Source organism: Rattus norvegicus, chromosome 8 (assembly GCF_036323735.1).
Source record: "Rattus norvegicus strain BN/NHsdMcwi chromosome 8, GRCr8, whole genome shotgun sequence".
In the NCBI taxonomy this organism is placed as follows: domain Eukaryota; kingdom Metazoa; phylum Chordata; class Mammalia; order Rodentia; family Muridae; genus Rattus; species Rattus norvegicus.
In genome coordinates this window covers 96,891,958-96,910,930 of record NC_086026.1, presented here as the reverse complement: position 1 = coordinate 96,910,930, position 18,973 = coordinate 96,891,958, and the positions used below count along the sequence as shown (strand labels likewise).

The 18,973-nt window shown below is 40.3% G+C and overlaps 1 protein-coding gene across 6 annotated transcripts in view; it reads right to left on the bottom strand.

Moving 5' to 3' along the window:
- Cyb5r4 (cytochrome b5 reductase 4) overlaps positions 1-18,973 on the bottom strand; it is a 65,375-nt gene that overhangs the window by 14,859 nt on the left and 31,543 nt on the right. For all 6 annotated transcript variants that reach the window (XM_039080740.2, XM_063264810.1, XM_017595428.3 and 3 more), the window contains 6 exons: positions 17,604-17,664; positions 16,021-16,078; positions 14,656-14,749; positions 13,557-13,589; positions 12,400-12,522; positions 915-1,055 (listed from right to left, as the gene is read on the bottom strand). In XM_039080740.2, the coding sequence (XP_038936668.1) occupies positions 915-1,055; positions 12,400-12,522; positions 13,557-13,589; positions 14,656-14,749; positions 16,021-16,078; positions 17,604-17,664 (510 nt within the window). The remainder of the gene's footprint in view (positions 1-914; positions 1,056-12,399; positions 12,523-13,556; positions 13,590-14,655; positions 14,750-16,020; positions 16,079-17,603; positions 17,665-18,973) is intronic.

The following is an 18,973-nucleotide window of genomic DNA, read 5'->3' as shown; positions in this document are numbered from 1 at the left end:
TCTAGATAAGTGTATGAGCTTTGTAATGGGCTACAATAAAGTGGCATCAAATTTTTCCATGGAAATAATAAAGACAGAAAATTCCAATATAAGCCACATATTTAGTAACAGTAAGTGGTCACCAACAAGATCACTAGGAAAAGAAAGTATATTTTGAATTGTTTTAATGTTCTAAAATTATTATTTTGGCAGCTAAATGAAAGGAACAATAATCCTATTATCTCATAGGATGTATTACTTTTTAAAAGCAAAATGAAAGTACATGATACAGATTTTACCAGATTCCAGAGGAAATTTATACTTGTCTCCAATTGGCTCATATGGAACCTAAAACTATTGGTTAAAAACCATGCCAAGAAAGACAGTACTCATGCACAGCGATCTGCTATCAGTGAAGAAGAGAAATAGCTAACAGAGCCATCACAGAACACCACCTCTGCCAAATCTCTGAAGGGAATCTGCAAGATGGAGCACTGCAAACACAGGCTCAAGGAAGGACTCTGCAGCTTCAAGAGGCCAAGAAAGTGGTGGCTATCAGTAAGAATAGGAGCAATTTGGACAAGTAAATGAAATTTAGGATGAATTAACAGTGAAAACCCATTCACACAACGAGGAGCACAGTTGTGAGCTTCGTGTACTAGTAGCACATAAGGAAACTAAGTACCATCACCCCCTTGTTCTGAATTGTATCGGTTCAATCTCACAAATGGTGGCAGCCTGGGAGCTACCGATAGCACATGCCTGTTTCTAGTGGACTCCCTCCTTCCCACTGGAGCAGGCTGCACCCGCTGCTCAGCAGCACAGACACAGTTGGACATTTGCTCCATCCACAAACCCGGAAGTTTCCTGACATTAAAGCCTGGTGCCAGAAAGCCAGTAACGGCCCAGCCCCACCTGAGCCTCCATTTCCTTACCTGTGACACTGAGCTTGAGGTAAACATGTTGCCCAACTGGCACCTGAAGGTGAGTACTGGGAGGCAGCATCAGACAGAAGAGCCTTGTGTCATGAGTAACGTCTTCCTTGGAAATTAACTGGCACTGTCTATAGTACAAGCCTGCAAAGCAGTGCAAGAAGGTCACTAAGGGAAAGCCCACACTCCATCTCTGCTCTTTGAGAACTCCAACCTCACTAAAATGCCCAACAGTTCTAAAACCCACTAACGTTACAAGGCTACTTTCTATTTCATTTTCTAAGATATTTTATAAACATATAAACACACCTATAATTTGAAAAAAGAATACTATCATAATTTAATACTAAAATGAGTATTACTTTTCTTCATACCTGTTTAAAAAATGTCTCAAGACACTAATATCTAACTTCTTCTTAAACTTAGTTTGTAAGTAACTCTATTTTAGGCTTTATATTTACAATGATGGCAGTTTTACATGTGAAAAATATCCGATACAGATCTCTACATTCTCAAGCTTTTTCCTTTCCAGTGAAGAAATTTGGAAAGCTGAGTATTTGGACTTAACAGAATTATCACTGTTCAACAGGGTTAGCGACACACTCTGATAAAAGAAAGAAAATGTGTATTACGTCTATGCTTGTATACATGAATCGTATTTACATATGAATAATAAAACATCTTACCTGTCTAAATTATTAAACAAAAATAGATGAAGGCAATAGATTTATGCCATACACTGACTTCAGTAAAAAAAATCAAGTATTTCTATAAATACTGAAAATACTTTAATAGCCATGCTTCTAAAATACTTTATACTACACAAAACAATTAACATTAAAGACTTGGCTATAGGAATTCTAAAAGCACTGTCATTTATAAATTCTCTTTTGATTATAGTTTACCCCTAAAGATTGATCATCATCTATTTCCTTTCTCAGAAAACAGTACATACAGAAAGAGAACTGATCAGTAACAGTCAGCCTACTCAGTATCTTCTTTCTCGCTCTCTCTCTCATCTCAGTATTTAACTAGGTATGGAAAGATTTACTCCAGATCATAGGACGCAAAAGCCACCAAATCTAGCAATCAATGTTTAATAGAAAACTAGAATTCATGAACAACTTTCAGAAATACTTTTGGCCAAAATTAAATCAATTCTCATTTTCCTGTGGCTCCCAAAGACCCTGTCATCCAATCTTTCCACCGGTTACCCTGGTAACTCAGGAGTGTGCATGCATACGGTGGTCTCCTCACTGATCCTCACTAATGCTGAGATCTGGTTACAGCTAGGAATATCATTCTAAAATCATCCTGGAAGGCCTAACTCGTTCTGAACCAATGACAGGCTCAAATGACAAAGCTCCCAACAGGTGAAATGAAAGTTCAAACTGTCTCTTTATCCCTTTCTCTAAACCAGTGGCTCTCAACCTATGGGTATCAACCCTTTCGGGATTCGAAAGATCCTTTCTTCATAAAGGCTACCTAAGATGATCAGAAAACAGTTATTTAGACTACAATTCATAATGGCAGCAAAATTAGTTATTAAGTAGAAAAGAAAGTAATTTTATGATTGGGGCCACCACAACATAAGAAGCTGTATTAAAGGGTAACAGCACTGAGAAGGTTGAGAGCCGCTGCTCTAGACCTTTCTTGGACCTCAAATAGAGAATGCAGTGAAAGGCTCAGATGCTGAATGCCTAAATAGTCAACAATTATACAGCAGACAAAAACTGCCACATGTAATATGTTCTGTGTTGCATCTTGAAAACACATGACTTTTTCTTAGACCATGACACAGTGCGATAGCTGGGGCCTGCAGCCCTAGTCTGCCCTCTTTTCTTTCTTCATCGTCACCTGTCACCAAGTAGGTTTACACAGAGATATATACATGAACCTAGGTGTTCAAGTTCACCCAAGTTCTTCCATCAGCAGTCCTGGGTACGCTTGGGCTATAACTGGATGTGGGACCTCTAGGCAGGGAATCTTGAGGTTTCAGATCCTGGGAGGATGGTGTTGAAGAACAGAAGGCAAAGTCCAGGCATCCAGTTCTTAGCCATGTCTATTCCTGCTGTGAGGGAATGGTATGACTAAATGGAAGACCAGCCTTATGTGCTCCCCAAGTGAGAAACCCTTCCTTTCTTCCCTTCCAAGTGAGGTGCCTTCTTGCCCAGGCCTAAGGGACAGTTTGATGAAAACTGTTCATCACTGACTTGCCAATTTCTACACTGGCCACGTGGATTTACCATAGTAAGTGTACCTCTCTTCAACTATGAAACGCACTAGGGAATGTGGTTACTGTGACTTCCAGACTTTCATGTGAAGAGTATGGAGACAGTGTTCTTGCCATTCAACCCTACTGAAATAATTTCACCATTAAACTTACAAACAGCAGGCACAGTTTCACATGTACTTCTTCAATATAGGTCCTACAACTTATAAAGGAAACTAAGACTTCATCTTGCAGTAGTCCTGTGAGGTCGGGCAGATAGGATGAAGTGCATGGAGTCTGGAGCAGCGAGCTGCAGGGCAGAGCCGATGGTACAGACTACTTCTGTGGACAACAGTGTGTCTCACCTGTCAAGCTCTTGGCTTCCTAAGAACTGATGATGACTGAAGGAAATGTGCAGGTGAGACTAATATAAGATAGTAAAACAAAAACTTCTGATCCAGGTACCTAACCTTTTTTTATAAAGTATATATAATGTTTTTTATAAAGTATATATAATGTTGGCATATTCAAGGTTATACTAAAGTACAAAAATTAAATGATAACTAACGATTTTTTCACCTAACATTAAAAATAAGTTATATTTTTCATTCTTAAAAGTAGGATTTCACAAAGCTAAAACAGAAAACACCAGCAAGTCTCCAAGAGAGGGCAAACAGAAGCAACTCTGTATTAAGGGTCTGTACTACCTCAGTCAAGGCTACTTCTTACCCTTAACAAACTTTTAAACCGCTAAGTCAATCTTATTTTCCCTGGTGGGAACAGAGCCCAACATAAGTTTAAAAGTTTGCCTAAAGTCACAAGGCAGTTGGCCAAGATGGGAGACACGAGATGGACCGTGAAGTTATTAGCTATCCAACCGTGATAGGCCTTCGCAAGACGTCTGTGACCAGAGCACATGGTTTAGTGCCTTCCCAAGTGTGAAAAGGTAAAGATTTACAGATTGTCCTCCAGTCTGTGACTTCATCCTACTCTGACCACACAGTCCCAAAGCATTCTTTATCCAGTTACCTAAATATTTTCTCATCTCCTAATTTATAATCTTTGATCATTCATTCCTAACAATAACATCTTGAACCAATGTAGGACTTCCAATTGTTACACATTTAAAAATGAAGTTTATAGAAAATAACTCAAAATATACTAACACAAACTATTTAAAATATAGAAATACCTAAATGTGCCCATGCCCAAAACACCCATATCCTAAAGTATGCAGCACAAAACACTGCTGTCAGAACTTGACCTGTCCTATAGCAGTGGTCAGGCCAGCTTCACCTTCTGTGTCTGTGTCTAAGGAAGTGACCAATGAGAAGTGAGCCTGACTGCAGGGCACAGTGTCCTGAAGAGATGAGAACAAATTATTCACACGTCATAAATGCTTATTAGAATTTGGAGACTGATAAAATAACTCATTTACAAGGTCATCAGCACATACTGAAGCAACAAAGGATAAAGTCTTTATGTACACTTTAACAAGAATTCAGTTACCGAATATATTCTGCTGCTAATTATTCAGCTTTTCCGTTAATTTTGAAAAGGCTTCATTTAACTTCTCATAGTAGTATAGTGTCAGTACATTACATCAAGTCTTTCACACATAACAGGAAAATAATCACAATGAATCTTTAAACACAAAGAATACAAGTGTTATTGGCACATACCAATTAACACATTAGGGTAAAACATGATGAAAAAGAATGTTCAAGACTGAAAATTTTCATATATGATTTAAAAATTAGCACTATTAAATTGATTCCTCTTTAACTAGTATTGTTTAAAAATATATACCTGTCTGGTTTTCTAAATGGCAGTGACAAACTGGGTCTTAAAAAATACTCCCAAAGCCTACTAAATGTTTTACTATTGCAAATAGTAAACGAGAACTGATTCCTTCAGTTATGGCTTTATATTTAAATACTGGCCTTAAACTATGATGGGGGAGGCTTTCTTGAAGGCTCAATTTAACAGAACCTCAGAAACAGAACTCTGTAACAAGACTGTCACTAATCTGAGTCCGTCTATGCCCTCCCATGTTAACAGCTCTGTACTAAAGTGCTTAAGTCCTTTCAGTCCTGACTGGAAGTCAGTCTTGTTTCACACTGTAACACAGCAGGAGTTTCTAACTTACACATTGTCTCATCAATTTGTATTGTGCTGATTTCATATTCAGGCAATTCTCATAGAAAGGGAAACAGGCTAGCAAGATACAAAACATAGCCAATTTACCTTACAAAGAACAGCTTTCACCAGCTAAGAGATGAAAACACGGGACATGTATCACAGAATTTACTCATTTCCAGTAACTATGAATGTTTTCAAGGTGGCAGAAAAACATGGATGAACAGGCCCGGGCTGGGGGCTGCAGGGCCCATGCCTGAGAGAAATGTCTGCTCACCATGTTCTAACAAGCATCTTGACAGGTGTACACTCCATGGTACATACATTTCAGCCGCTAAGAAGCCCCAGTGAAACTAGCACAAAATATCAGCAATTTCATATAGTTCAACCGGAATTTAAGGTGTGTATGTTTGTGTATACATGCACAGGTTAATCTAAAGGCTCTCACACTGCTGTTGACATATCAAAATTATGACATGATTAAAAATATTTTTGCCTAATACCAGTTTTCTGGGTTATTTATTGACAGATCTTTAAATCTTCCCTTATCTGGTGATCAAAGTCTCTACATTATCTAAGCAAGTAAATAAAATTTGAGATTAGATGAATGTCCATATACATGTACATGCACATACGTACTACTATTCATTCATAATCCTCATTCTGGGGAAGAAATTGCAGTCAGAAGTACCACATAATTGAAACCATTAGCAACTGCATTTGGAGTAAAGGTGAACAATCGAATATTTTTCCTTCTCTGATTCATGCGTTTGACTACATCTGAATCTTTGATGGCCATAAATATTTGACATGAGAACACATTGTACTAGAGATTTTTAACTTACATGATTGTTTTCAGACTAAAATTCTTTTACCTAAGAAACATTCTAATCTTAAAAAGTCAGTAATTTTAATTAACACATAACAAAAACTTAGAACCATATGGTGATTGCCTTGTAAATGCAAGGTGGACTGACAGCAAGTCAGTAATACATTGGCAAGATGAGAATTCAGCGGCACTACAGTCTAGATCATGATTTAAGAAAAGGAAAAGCAAAGCAGAGACTGTCTTTGCTCATTTGTCACTAAACACTGAGCTATTTCCACAGCAATAAATCTACTGTGCACCTCACCCAGCTCCAATGTCATGCAGGAACATGGCTGAAACTTTCCCCACTTGATTTCCCTCTCCTTTCCCCTGCCTTTCCCTTTCTCTCACTTCCTTTCTTCCTTTTTTAAAACTCAAGCTTCTCTTTTGAAAGCAGATTCTGTTTATTTTTTATTGGATTTTTAAAATTTACATTTCAAATGTTATCCCATCACAGTTTTCCACCCACAAACCCCCTATCCCATCCCTTCACTTGCTTCTGTGAGAATGTTCCCCAACCACCCACCCCTTGCCGCCCTGACATTCCCCTACATTAGGGCACTGAGCCTTGGCAGGATATGCTACATATGCAGCTGGAGCCAGGGGCCTGTCCTGTGCACACTTTGGATGGTGGTTTAGTCCCTGGGAGCTCTGGCTGGTTGGTATTATTGTTCTTATGGGATTTCAAACCCCTTCAGCTCCTTCAATCCTTTCTCTAACTCCTCCATTAGGGACCCTGCACTCAGTTCAGTGATTGGCTGCAAGCATCCACCTCTGTATTTGTCATGCTCTGGCAGAGCCTCTCAGAAGATAGCTCTATCAGGCTCCTATCAGCATGCACTTCTTGGCATCATTGCTTATTGTCTGGGTTTGGTGGCTGTATGTATATGGGCTAGATCCCCAGGTAAGGCAATCTCTGGATGGCCTTTCCTTCAGTTTCTGCTCAAAACTTTGTCTCCATATTTCCTCTTGTGAATTTTTTTTGTTCCCCCTTCTAAGAAAGACTGAAGCATCTGCACTTCGGTCATCCTTCTTGAGCTTCATGTAGTCTGTGGATTGTATCTTGGGTAATTCAAGCATTTGGGCTAATATCCACTTAATGATTGCACACCAAGTGTGTTTTTCTTTGATTGGGTTACCTCACTCAGGATATTTTCCAGTTCCATCCATTTGCCTATGAATTTCATGAAGTCATTGTTTTTAATAGCTGAGTAGTACTTCATTGTGTAGATGTACCACATTTTCTGTATCCATTCCTGTTGAGGGACATCTGGTTTCTTTCCAGCTTTTGGCTATTATAAATAAGGCTGCTATGAACATAGTGGAGCGTGTGTCCTTGTTATTTGTTGGAGCATCTTTTGGGTATATGCCCAGGAGTGGTATAGCTGGGTCCTCAGGTAGTTCAATGTCCAATTTTCTGAGGAACCTCCAGACTGATTTCCAGAGTGGTCGTACCAGCTTGCAATCCCACCAACAATGGAGGAGTGTTCCTCTTTCTCCACATTCTCACAAGCATCTGTTGTCACCTGAGTTTTTTAATCTTAGCCATTCTGACTGGTGTGAGGTGGAATCTTGGGGTTGTTTGATTTGCATTTCCCTCATGACTAAGGATATTGAACATTTCTTTAGGTGCTTCACGACCATTCGATATTCATCAGTTGAGAATTCTTTGTTTAGTTCTGTACCCCATTTTTAATAGGGTTATTTGAGCCTCTGGAGTCTAACTTCTTGAGTTCTTTGTATATATTGAATATTAGCCCTCTATCAGATGTAGTATTGGTAAAGATCTTTTCACAATCTGTTGGATATCATTTTGTCCTAATGACAGTGTCCTTTGCCTAGCAATTTTATGAAGTTCCATTTGTCAATTCTTGATCTTAGAGCATACGCCATTTGTGTTCAGTTCAGAAAATTTGCCCCAGTGCCCATATGTAAACTAATAGAAGAAAAAGTGGGGAAGCTTTATTTTTTTTTAATGGTGCCTCAGTATAGCGGAATTTCCCCCTAATAAATAAAGATTACAAGAAACCAATCATTGGGCAAGGAGGTGGGACTTCTGGGTCAGGGTGAGGAAAAGGGAACACAGGAGAAAGAAATGTGCTTTTGGATTACGGGAGCAAGGCAGACACAATGTAGGAAGCCAAAAGCTGTTAGTTCAAGTGGCAGATCCACTAGGATCTGCCACCAGATAATTTCTAACATAGAATAGTTTATAAAATTAGGATGCTAGATTCTGCACCCAGGGATTATGCTAACTGTGATTCTAAACTAAGATTATGTGGTGTTTTCCTTCATGCAGCATCTCACTGGGTTCCAGGGAAAGGTAACTGTGGCAGGGTGTGGGTGTGCAAGAAGTACACCCCAGCCAGCCTCAGGAATTTGGGAGTGTGGGGCAGATGTGGCAATAGCCAGCCGTGGGAACTTAGTGAGTGGGGTGGAGAGAGCGATTTTGGAGCTCTGAGCCAGAGGGCCAGCTTGGGTGGGTCAGGCTTTGGCTAAAAGAAATAATGCGGTCTTGGCTTGTCTGCTGGGCTGGAAAGACCGAGATCACTGGCCAGTCTGTCTGCCGCTGCCAAGCCAGCACCAACATGGGTTGCCTTTTTATATTTCATGCTACAGCTCAGGACTAAAGGAAACTTACAGCAGGGATAAAAGCTCACAGAACACCTCAGGAAATTACAGGGAAAAACAGTTCAATGACAGTCATTCATCTCTAAACAGGACAGCCTCCACTTTCAGTACCACTGATTTTGACTAGGCTTGTATCTGGCTGGCTAGGCCTTTTCGATTGCTAGGTAGCCGGATAATTCTGAGCACCAGGCTTCATCCTCTTAGTAGCTCTTTTCACTTGTAGTGACTAGTTCCTGGACACGGTTGGTTTGCTGGATCAGGTCATGTCACCATGTTATGTGCTCTTCCCACCCCACACCACAAGGCTCACATCACACCTCCTGCTGTGGCAAAATCAATCGGTTTAAATATCCCCTCTACATCCTGTAAAATAGCTGGTACAGAACAGCCAGTGATGGATGTACACCTCTCCATCCTCCGAAGACTGTTGCTTTTGTGAAAGCTATGGATCCTGCTGTCAAAACACTTAAGTCTACTTTCTTCAGTCATTTAAGGTCAAATTCATCCATGTGTTCACTTGAGGCTCCCTTAAAATGTGTTGTGTTTAGTCTACATAACTCATTCTTGTTGGCTTATTTCTTCATAAAAGTTCATCTTACTCTTGTATATATTCTCGTTCCTTCCTTGGAATATCATTTCTGCTTCTGTTTCATAGCATGGTGGCTAAATCAGCCTTCAACATATGACATCATTCAAAATCAGACTATCTGATACAAATACAAATTAATATAAATTATATTTAAAATTGAGGAATAATAATATAATAATAACAACAACAACAATAAAAAAGACACTGGCCTTTGCCTCTAATTTCTGATACAGAGCCCCTACAGCCATAAGAGCCATAAGAAGTTGGACTTCAACTCTAATTCTGGAAGTCTTTGTAATTTTCTCGTGATGGGTATATCTGAAACAGAACACCAAATCTCTTGGAATGTCCTGGGAGATAGAATCTTTTGTTCTAAAGGGACAACTCTTACTCGATTCTGTACTGACTCTGGATGGGGCCTGAATGTTGAACTGATCAACAATGGCCAATGACATTGTATGTCATGCTTATGTAAAGAAGTCTCTACAGGAACCCCCTAAGGTAGAGCTTAGCAAGCCTAAAAAGACTGTTGGACACATATGGTGCTTGGAGATGGGGGCAGAACTACAGAAGGTATAGAAGCTCCACCCCTCTTCTTACAAGACTCTGTACCCTTTAAAATAAATGCATGAATAGAAATGCTTGTCTGAATTCTGTGAATCACTCTAGCACTTTTTTCAAAAAACCCAAATGAACTCTGATGTCAGTTTGTTAAAGGTACAGAACCTGGGATCTACAATGCGCACCTGAAGTCTGGGAGAGTTTTGTGGAACAGAGCCCTTAAACTGTGGGGCCTGCACGAGCTTCACTTAGTATCGGAATTGATACCCAGTTGGGGTCTCTAGGTAAGTGGTTGTTGATGGGGAGAAATCTCCACATATTTTTTTTTTTTTTCGGAGCTGGGGACCGAACCCAGGGCCTTGCGCTTCCTAGGCAAGCACTCTACCACTGAGCTAAATCCCCAACCCCTATCTCCACATATTTTTAATGACCAGAGAAGTACTCTGTATTGAATCATTAGAGTAGAAAAATTAATTTGGCTTTCCATAGCTTGCAATAACTTCAAATATTAAAAAAGATGGTTAGGTGAATACAAGGACCTACTATCTGACCCCACTAAATGGCTGCAATAGGCTACATAGGTATGCTTGGTTGTTTGTTGCATAAATCCACAGGACAGAAAGGAGAGATAAAATATTAAGTGATGGGAACCCATGAAGCAAGAAGATGACTCACCAAGCAGACCTGAGAAAGTGGAATCCTAAGCCAGAAATCTAAGCAGCGGCAGACTGGCATGTTTTTTCAAAAGAAGTATTTTTTTATTTTGTGTATATAAGTACATTATAGATGCCTTTGGATACACCAGAAGACGACACTGGATCCCATTTACAGATGGTGGTTGCTGGGAATTGAACTCAGGACCTGTGGGAGAGCAGTCAGTGCTCCTAACCACTGAGCCATCTCTCCAGTCCCCTCTAGACTGGCACTTTTTTAAAATAGAAAACCTCTAATACCTTGAGGTTAGCAGACTCTGTCACCTCTAGTATTAGAGTCAAGGCAGAATAAAAAGTTTCTTGTTAAGTGTGTTTAAGAGACTAAGATGCTCTGTCACCCCAGTAAGCTCTTTACTAGTTAGCACAACCATGCAATGGGCCCTCTCTAATCTGAATAAAACCACACACACTAGCTCTCCAGAGAAGCTGCATGGGGTCTGTGAATCAGGCATACTCTAGACCAAACTGTGTCCTCTCACTTACAGCAATGGAAGTATAACACCCACTACCTTGTAAGGTGACTACATTTGGAGATGGAGTCTTTTAAAAGTACTTAAGTTAAAGTAAGGGCAATAGGTGTCCCTTTCTTTCTAAGTCTTCTAAACCTACCTTAGCACTTTCTTTTTTTTTTTTTTTTTTTTTTTTTGGTTCTTTTTTTCCGGAGCTGGGGACCGAACCCAGGGCCTTGCGCTTCCTAGGTAAGCGCTCTACCACTGAGCTAAATCCCCAGCCCCTCTACCACTGAGCTAAATTCCCAGCCCCACCTTAGCACTTTCTAAGAGTGAGGCCCTTTGAAGAAAAGAAAAGCTAAAATACACACAGACACAAGGGTCAAGTAGGCCTCAGATTTGTCTAATTCTGCCAATACTGTGTGTGAACTGACTCAAAAAAAATCCCACAACTAAGAGAAAACGAATTTCTGATCTTAAGCCACATGGTGAGCAGTCATTACAGTATCTTAAGTAACTAAAATAGTATTCTAGGAAAAGAAAAGAAATAGAAAACAGAAAACAAAAAACAAAAACAGGGGTAAGAAAGGGATGAGGCTAAGGCACAATTAGAGAATTGCAGCTTTCTTTGCACACAAAGCTTCCAGAAGACAGTGTGTAAGAGACAATACTGTTCCCTCCAGTGGCTCACAAATCCTGGCATCAGACTTACCCTCAGAGAAAAACTCAGCTGTACAGGGAACACACTGGAGCAAGCCCAGCCCTTCACATACAGCTGTTAATCAGCTGAGACATGAGCAGACCCTTGAGAATCAGAAATATCAAAGACAGCATCTGGTATGAAACATCAACCCAAAGGACAAACAAGACTGTGAGACGGACAGGTCACAGAGGGGCAAAAAGAAACCACTGGAACGCCATCTGTTACTCTTTACAAAGATGGACTAGTGGGATAGCTCAGTGGTTAAACGCACTTGCAGCCAAACCTGACAACCTGTATTTGATCCCGAGGACTTAATGGTAGAAGAGAACCAGCTCCTGCAAACTGTCCCCTGACGTCCACATGCAGGCCATCGTGTATGAATCTCACAACACACACACACACACACACACACACACACACACACACACACACACTCACACACACTCACACACACTCACACACACACTCACACACACACACTCACACACACTCACAACACACACATACACACTCACACAAACACACACACTCACACACACACACACATACACACACATACTCACATACTCACACAAACACACACACCTTTAAAAGAAAACACGAGGAATGAGAGTACTGCATACCTGTATCTTTCTTTGGAATAAAAGAATCATGTTTCTCCAGGGGATCACCAAGACATTTCCAAGAAACAGTTTCTTTCTTTTGTAGGACAATCTCTATTTTTCCAACATTCTCAATAACCCGTACTGAAATGAAGAGAAATTCCATTTGTTTCATAAGCATTTAAATGTGAGATTTTATTTTAAAACCAACCATTTTCATACAGTCACACTGTATAATCTAGTACTATTACATAATGATGCTGATAATTAGTAGAAAAATAAGATTTTGTTCACTTAGTAAAATTGGCTTTTATTTTATTTGATGTTAAATCAGTTTGTTTTAGATTTAGATTGGTTTCTTTCAAACCAACTTATCAAGGCCAGATACTGTATGTGTAGCTTTCAAAGGAACATAGATATAGTCATGGACACTGATCTAGCCAACAGCTTGAAACACATGTCACACTGAATAAACCCATAAAGCCAAATTTGATGTATTCCCTTCTCCTATCTTTAGTTAAAGCTCAGAAGTCTATATACATGAATTTAGAACAACGCTGAGCCTAAAAACAGAAGAGCAGACTCAGCAGTCAGCACCTAGGAGGGACATGAGAGTCCATGGGAATCTCTGAGAGCTGACAACCTTCTAGACGTTTTTCTTCCTTTCTTAGTGACTAGAGCAGCTCCATGTGTGGGGCCAATACTAAAACGTGGACTTCTGGGCCCTAACTTAAGTCTGTCGAGGTGACTGTGCTTTTAAAGTTGTAACACACAAAGTACTTTTGCTCAGCCGCTCGGTGTGTATTCTTCCACACTGTGAACCCAGCATCCACTGGACTATGATTCGATGAAGAGTGTTCCTGACTGTGTGCCTACGAGTTGCATGTGAGGAGCAGGGCAGAAAGGAATCATAGAAAGAAGACAGGAATACTTCTAAGGGAGAAAAAAAGAGAAAAATAAAGAGATAAGAAGAGCAAGGGAAAAGAATAGGAAAAAGCAGAAACCAGCGTGTCCTTTAAAATTAATGTATTTTCTGACATGAAAATAGTAAGAAAAATCACATAAAGGCCTGGATTTTCTTTCTTCTTTCTTCCTATGAGTGAGTGAGTGAGTGTGTGTGTGTGTGTGTATCTATGCATCTACATATGCATAATTTGTTTCTGGTTTTTAGTACTTACCAGAAAAATTTTCTTGAACTTCATGGCTTAACCCTAAGATTATTGACAAAAAAAAGTTTATCATTACCACTAAAATTCAATTCACAAAAATCAGTCTACACCTGTAAGAACATTTTAAATGTACTCTTCCAAAATGCAAAGGACTAGAAAAATGAGAGACTAAAAGAAAATGAATGCTCTAAATTACTTAAAAGTTCTTCCATTTTCCCTATCTGTTCCTGTTAACTGAGGGGTGAAAATCAACATCGCAAGCCTGCAGCCTGCACTAGTGCTTGCCCTGCAACCCGACACCCCAAACTCCTCCCCTGGAATCCATACAGGTAAGGGTAGAAAGGAGAGGACAGGATCAGCAACACTCTAACTTCCATACATGCTATGTCATAGCACTTACACACACACATCAGGCACACACACAACAATTTGTTTTAAAACATTAATATGTGCTTGCTATTGTTTGGGGATATCTGTGTGTGTCATGTCTATTTTCTAACTACAAATAGGTCATAGTCAGAAGCGGAGAAACAATGAAATCCTAGACTCAAATTCGTTGTAACTGAGGAGCAGATTCAACATTTCATATCTTTGGTTCCAGACTTCAGTGCTGAGTTCTGACAGACCGAAACCAACAGGGCTTATCTCTGGGCTGTGAGGAGATGGGCAACTGAGGGACACAATATGAACTTGTAGCCCAGGTTCTTTGGTCTCTGCCTTTTACCTCCTGTGGCAGAGCTGGTAAGGATGGGGCATCCCAGTAAGAATGTTCAGATGGTGACCAGAGGTTTATAGATATCAAGTATGAGAATCTTATAAAGGCAGGCTAGTGTTTTATGATTCATTCTGACCACATCTGATTGCTTAAAGTCGGGGCTCTGTCATGCAATGGACAGCACAGTAGACTTCTAATTGCTTAAACTTGGAAAAGGGATCATGCTGCAATTTTTATTAGCACAAAGGAAAGCAGTATCTATAAAAGAACCAGAAATGACACCCCAAAGCAACAACAGCAAACAAAATATTACAGCATTCTCAACTGCAGAGCATGCTATTGCCTTAATGAAAGGAAGCAAGCTGTTCCCATTCATGAGAATGAGGTCCTCACCAATATGTATAAGATAAGAATGATCCTTGATGACTGCTTCTGCTCTCAAGGAGTCATCCTGGAGGTCAACGATTACTGAGTCTAAATTGATATTCTTAAAAGGAAGTAAAAACAGGAAGTTTAATTAAAGCATGAGAACTGACCTTGCACAACCCCATTTGTGGGGTGGTGAGTGATGTTTTCATGTACTGCTTTACAGATCTCCAAGCAACATAACTATTACTCCTGGTTCTCATTTCTCTCATCCAAGGCAATTCCTACCCTTCTATGAACATCACTGTAATTCTACAAAGGTACATGTGCTCTGTTCAGTATCTACCACGGCCCTTCTCTTGAAGTCATGAACCCTGAGACTATATGTACAACATCTATTAGTTGCTCAAGAGTATTTTTTGAAAAATAATGCAGTAAAAGATAAAAATATGACCGAGAAATCAAAATCTTTAGTTATCTTCATTTTAGTTTTCCACTCTGTGATGCTGTAGAAGTGCATAACCCACTAACCTCAGCTATGGGTTACTCAGGGAGCGTCTTAGACATCTTTAGTGTCTACGTAGACTTAGTAAAGTGTGTGGCACTTACTACTTACACCCTGCATTGACTACACTATCCTGAAGTAGTCTCCCCTTTCCTTGGTCACTGCACTTTAAACCCCACGGGAATACAGAGTAGATCCCAGCTTCTCTGGGCCTACTCTCTTGGTTTTAGACTGTTGGATGAGGAAACAAGAGCTAGAGGTAAGAGCAGGCAGGACTAGTGGTGTCCTGGGCCAACTCGGCTGTTATCAGGCAGAGGTTGGTCACTCCAGCAGTGTCCAAATCACCACTACAGGAGAGAGGAGGCCCTTGCTCAGATGAGGCTCTGTACTTCCATAAAAGTAGTCTGAACTCTTGAAAATCCCAGGGATTTTCTTTAGATTGCCTTTAGATCCACAAGGCTCAAATGTGGAAGCTCATCAGGCATTGGACTATGTGGCTGAAAACATCTAACAGTGCCTCGTACGGAAGAGGTGCCACTCAAAGACCCCATAAATGAATGAGCTCCTAACCTTTGTTACACAGGGGCTCCTGAGGGCCACAAACAGTTCAAACATAGCAGGTCTCAGCGGTATAATCTCTCTACTCTCACAAGATGTAATCTTAAGTTAACTAGAAAGCACAAACAATGCTAAATAGGTTTAAAGGTTACACAGCATATCCGCTGGCAGGAGCCTAAGTTCCAAACGCACATTAATCCTTCTTTGTAAAATGGGGAGAACAGTGCTTTCTACCTTGGGGTTGTTGTGGAGAATAAATAGGTTAATATAAGAAAAGATAGTAGAAAAGGAGCTCATATAAATAAACCCAACTAATTCTTACTACTTACCTTCTGCTTGGTGTATATAACAATGGTCACTGAAGACTCTGTTTGGAACCAATCATAGCTGTAAGACAGCAGGAGGGAAAATACTCAGAATGATGTGCAAGAACACATGAAGTCAATCAATGTTTAAAGTCCACACTGAGAGATGTATTTCTCCAGGTAAAACTCTTGTCTAAATGGTGGTCTTAACATGTTGCAGTTATCACAATATAGCTGATATCTACTTCCAACTTTAAATATCTATATGTCCGCATATCTGAATAATGGGCAAAATAAAGGTTATATATTTTTCTACTAAAATCTTTCAGAGTAATTAACAGAATACATACATGTGTTGTTAAGGAGCATGAAGAAATCTGTATGCTTATCACCGTTTTTCTCTATAAAGAAAATATCACTACTAAAGAAATTCATTCTTTAAAAGAACAAAAAGAAAGAAATTCATTCTTGAGCTGGGAAGATGGCTCAGTAGTAAAAAATGCTTGCTGAATAAACGTGAGGACATGAGTTCAAATCGAAACAGCCCCATAAAGCCTGATGCAGGACTGCACATCTGTAATCCCAGTGCTCCTGTGACAAAGCAAGACAGAGGCAGAAGAATCCCTGAAAGCTCACCACCAGCTGCCTTTGGCATATGTGGCAGCAAAGGACCGGAAAAAAGATCCTGTTTCAAACAAGGTAGAAGGTGGGGACCCATGTCAAGGTTGTCAAAACCTTCACACATACACCATGGCACATGTGTACACACACAATTTTTAAAAAGAAATCCTTCGTCACTGCAATGGGTCAGTAATGAAAGTTAGGGTAAAGCTGACCCAGTCAATACTGATTACCTATGTACAGAGTCACGTGGAGGCATTCTTAGTCCCTGAACAAAACTGTCCACAAACTTATTTAACACCATATACAGCAGGGTGCTTCTGTTGGAGCAACAAAGACCAGTGGAGGGGAAAAAGGATAACAAAAGAGAAGCTTGAGTGCCTCTAGGCACCACGAACAAACATTTGGTATCAATCGGTCAGGAAAATTAGTGTTTAAAACATTTTAAAGTATTTCCATTAAATTTTTTTAAAAAACTCCAAAATAGGTTTGAATACTAAGATAAATGGTGGCATGGTTATGTAATCAAATACAAAAAAAGCAAAAAATGCTTTCACAGAATACTGACAACAGATACTGCTCATAGGCAAGACCATAACGGTAATTCAAATAGTGTGGAAAGGTAGTGCATAAATCAGTAAAGCGCAATGTTAGGCATCTATGTCTAAGGCTAATGGGGTTACAACTGCTTTTCCTGTTTCTATGTTTTCTAAACTTTCTACTCTGAATATATATTTTATCATCAGAAAAAACAATTAAGATAGTGTTTTAAAGTGGTTAAAATGGATCCAACTTTGGCTACCTAAAATCTGTTTATGGAGCAGCTCCCTCTGCCCCTGCATCTATGACATCTATGAGGTGCAGCAGTTTGCTCACTCAGCAAGACTGACTGGCAGTGTGCAGTAAACCGGCCCTTTGGTTATCTTCCTATGCTTGTGCGCTTGTGTAGAACTGCTCTCACTCTGAAATGTAAAAAGAGTGCGTACCTTGGAGAACTGGGGCCTTCCCTGGGCAGTGTGTCTGTCACTTGGCTCTTGGGAAGCATGCCTTCACAAAAACAAAACAAAACAGTAATTTATCTACATCACACTTGATTCTTTACATACATACATACAAACATACATACATACATACAAACATACATACATACATACATACATACATACATACGGGATATAAGTAACAAATGTGCAACTAAATGCATTTTCCTAAGGCAGAGAGTCCCTTGTCACCAGCATGTTCTTTAATGTGCTTTCTAAAAGCTTGCCCTCTCCCAATGGTAGCCACTCCTACGACTTATGACACCAGACTAGTTTTACATTGATGGACATGTATCAATGGCACTATTTACTATACAGAGAAGGGACCCTAAGACACGGTGTCCTTTGGTCAGGCTTCTTTGTCTACCCTTATACACATTCCAGTTCTAATGAGTCAGACCTGCCACAGCACAAAGGAGATCAATTCCAGATAAAATCAAGACAGCAGCACAGGGATACAGCTTATGAGAAGAGAGCAATGCTAAACTAACAGAATCTATCCTGAGTTCAACATGTGCAAAAAGAAACCATAAAACAATCTTACATGCTATACTTCTGGGAACACGGGGTAAGCCCAAGTTAGAGCAGTAAATAAGTAAGGTGGTCCAAAAGAATACTATCCCTCTCAACAGTGCTAGCGGACAAAATGGCATCAGCTTAAGGGATCTGGGCCCTACTGCACAGCAAAACTCATCTATCCCACTCAGGATTTTAATCAGCTGTTGGAATAATGACACAAAAAGCAGGCAATATTGTAGAGGGCCGCAATAACATTCGCCACCACAAGATGGCGCTGGCTTCCACTGCGCCCCACGTGGAAGGCCGAGATAGTTTCGCCATTACAAGATGGGGCTGGCCTCGGCCGTGCCAGCCGACTTCCTTTCAGGAAGTTAACTGTGTGCGCATGTGCAAGAGTGCCTTCGTGCCAGGTCTTTGCCCACTCCAGGGCATGCCTAATGAGATCATGGGTAAGCAACCAATCAGGTGTGGATGCGCCCTGCTAGGGTGTATATAAGCCGCGCCATGCTGGCGTCCCGCGGCCCTCTCTATTATTAATAAATAATAAGCATTTTGGCTACAGAAGGATTCGTGTGTCCCCGTGTATTCTTGCTGGCAAGAGGTCGCGCGAGACATTTGGTGGCGAGAACCCGGGGTGCCACGCCATCGCCAGGCGCCAAGAGGGGGTCTTCCATCTGCAGAAGGAATCCAGAACTGTAGTGTTTAAAAGGTAGGCCCTGAGAGACATGCGTCTTGATTTGTTCCACTTCACTCCCCTGCTAGATGCGGCGGAAGTTTTTATTATCGTTTTGGCAGCC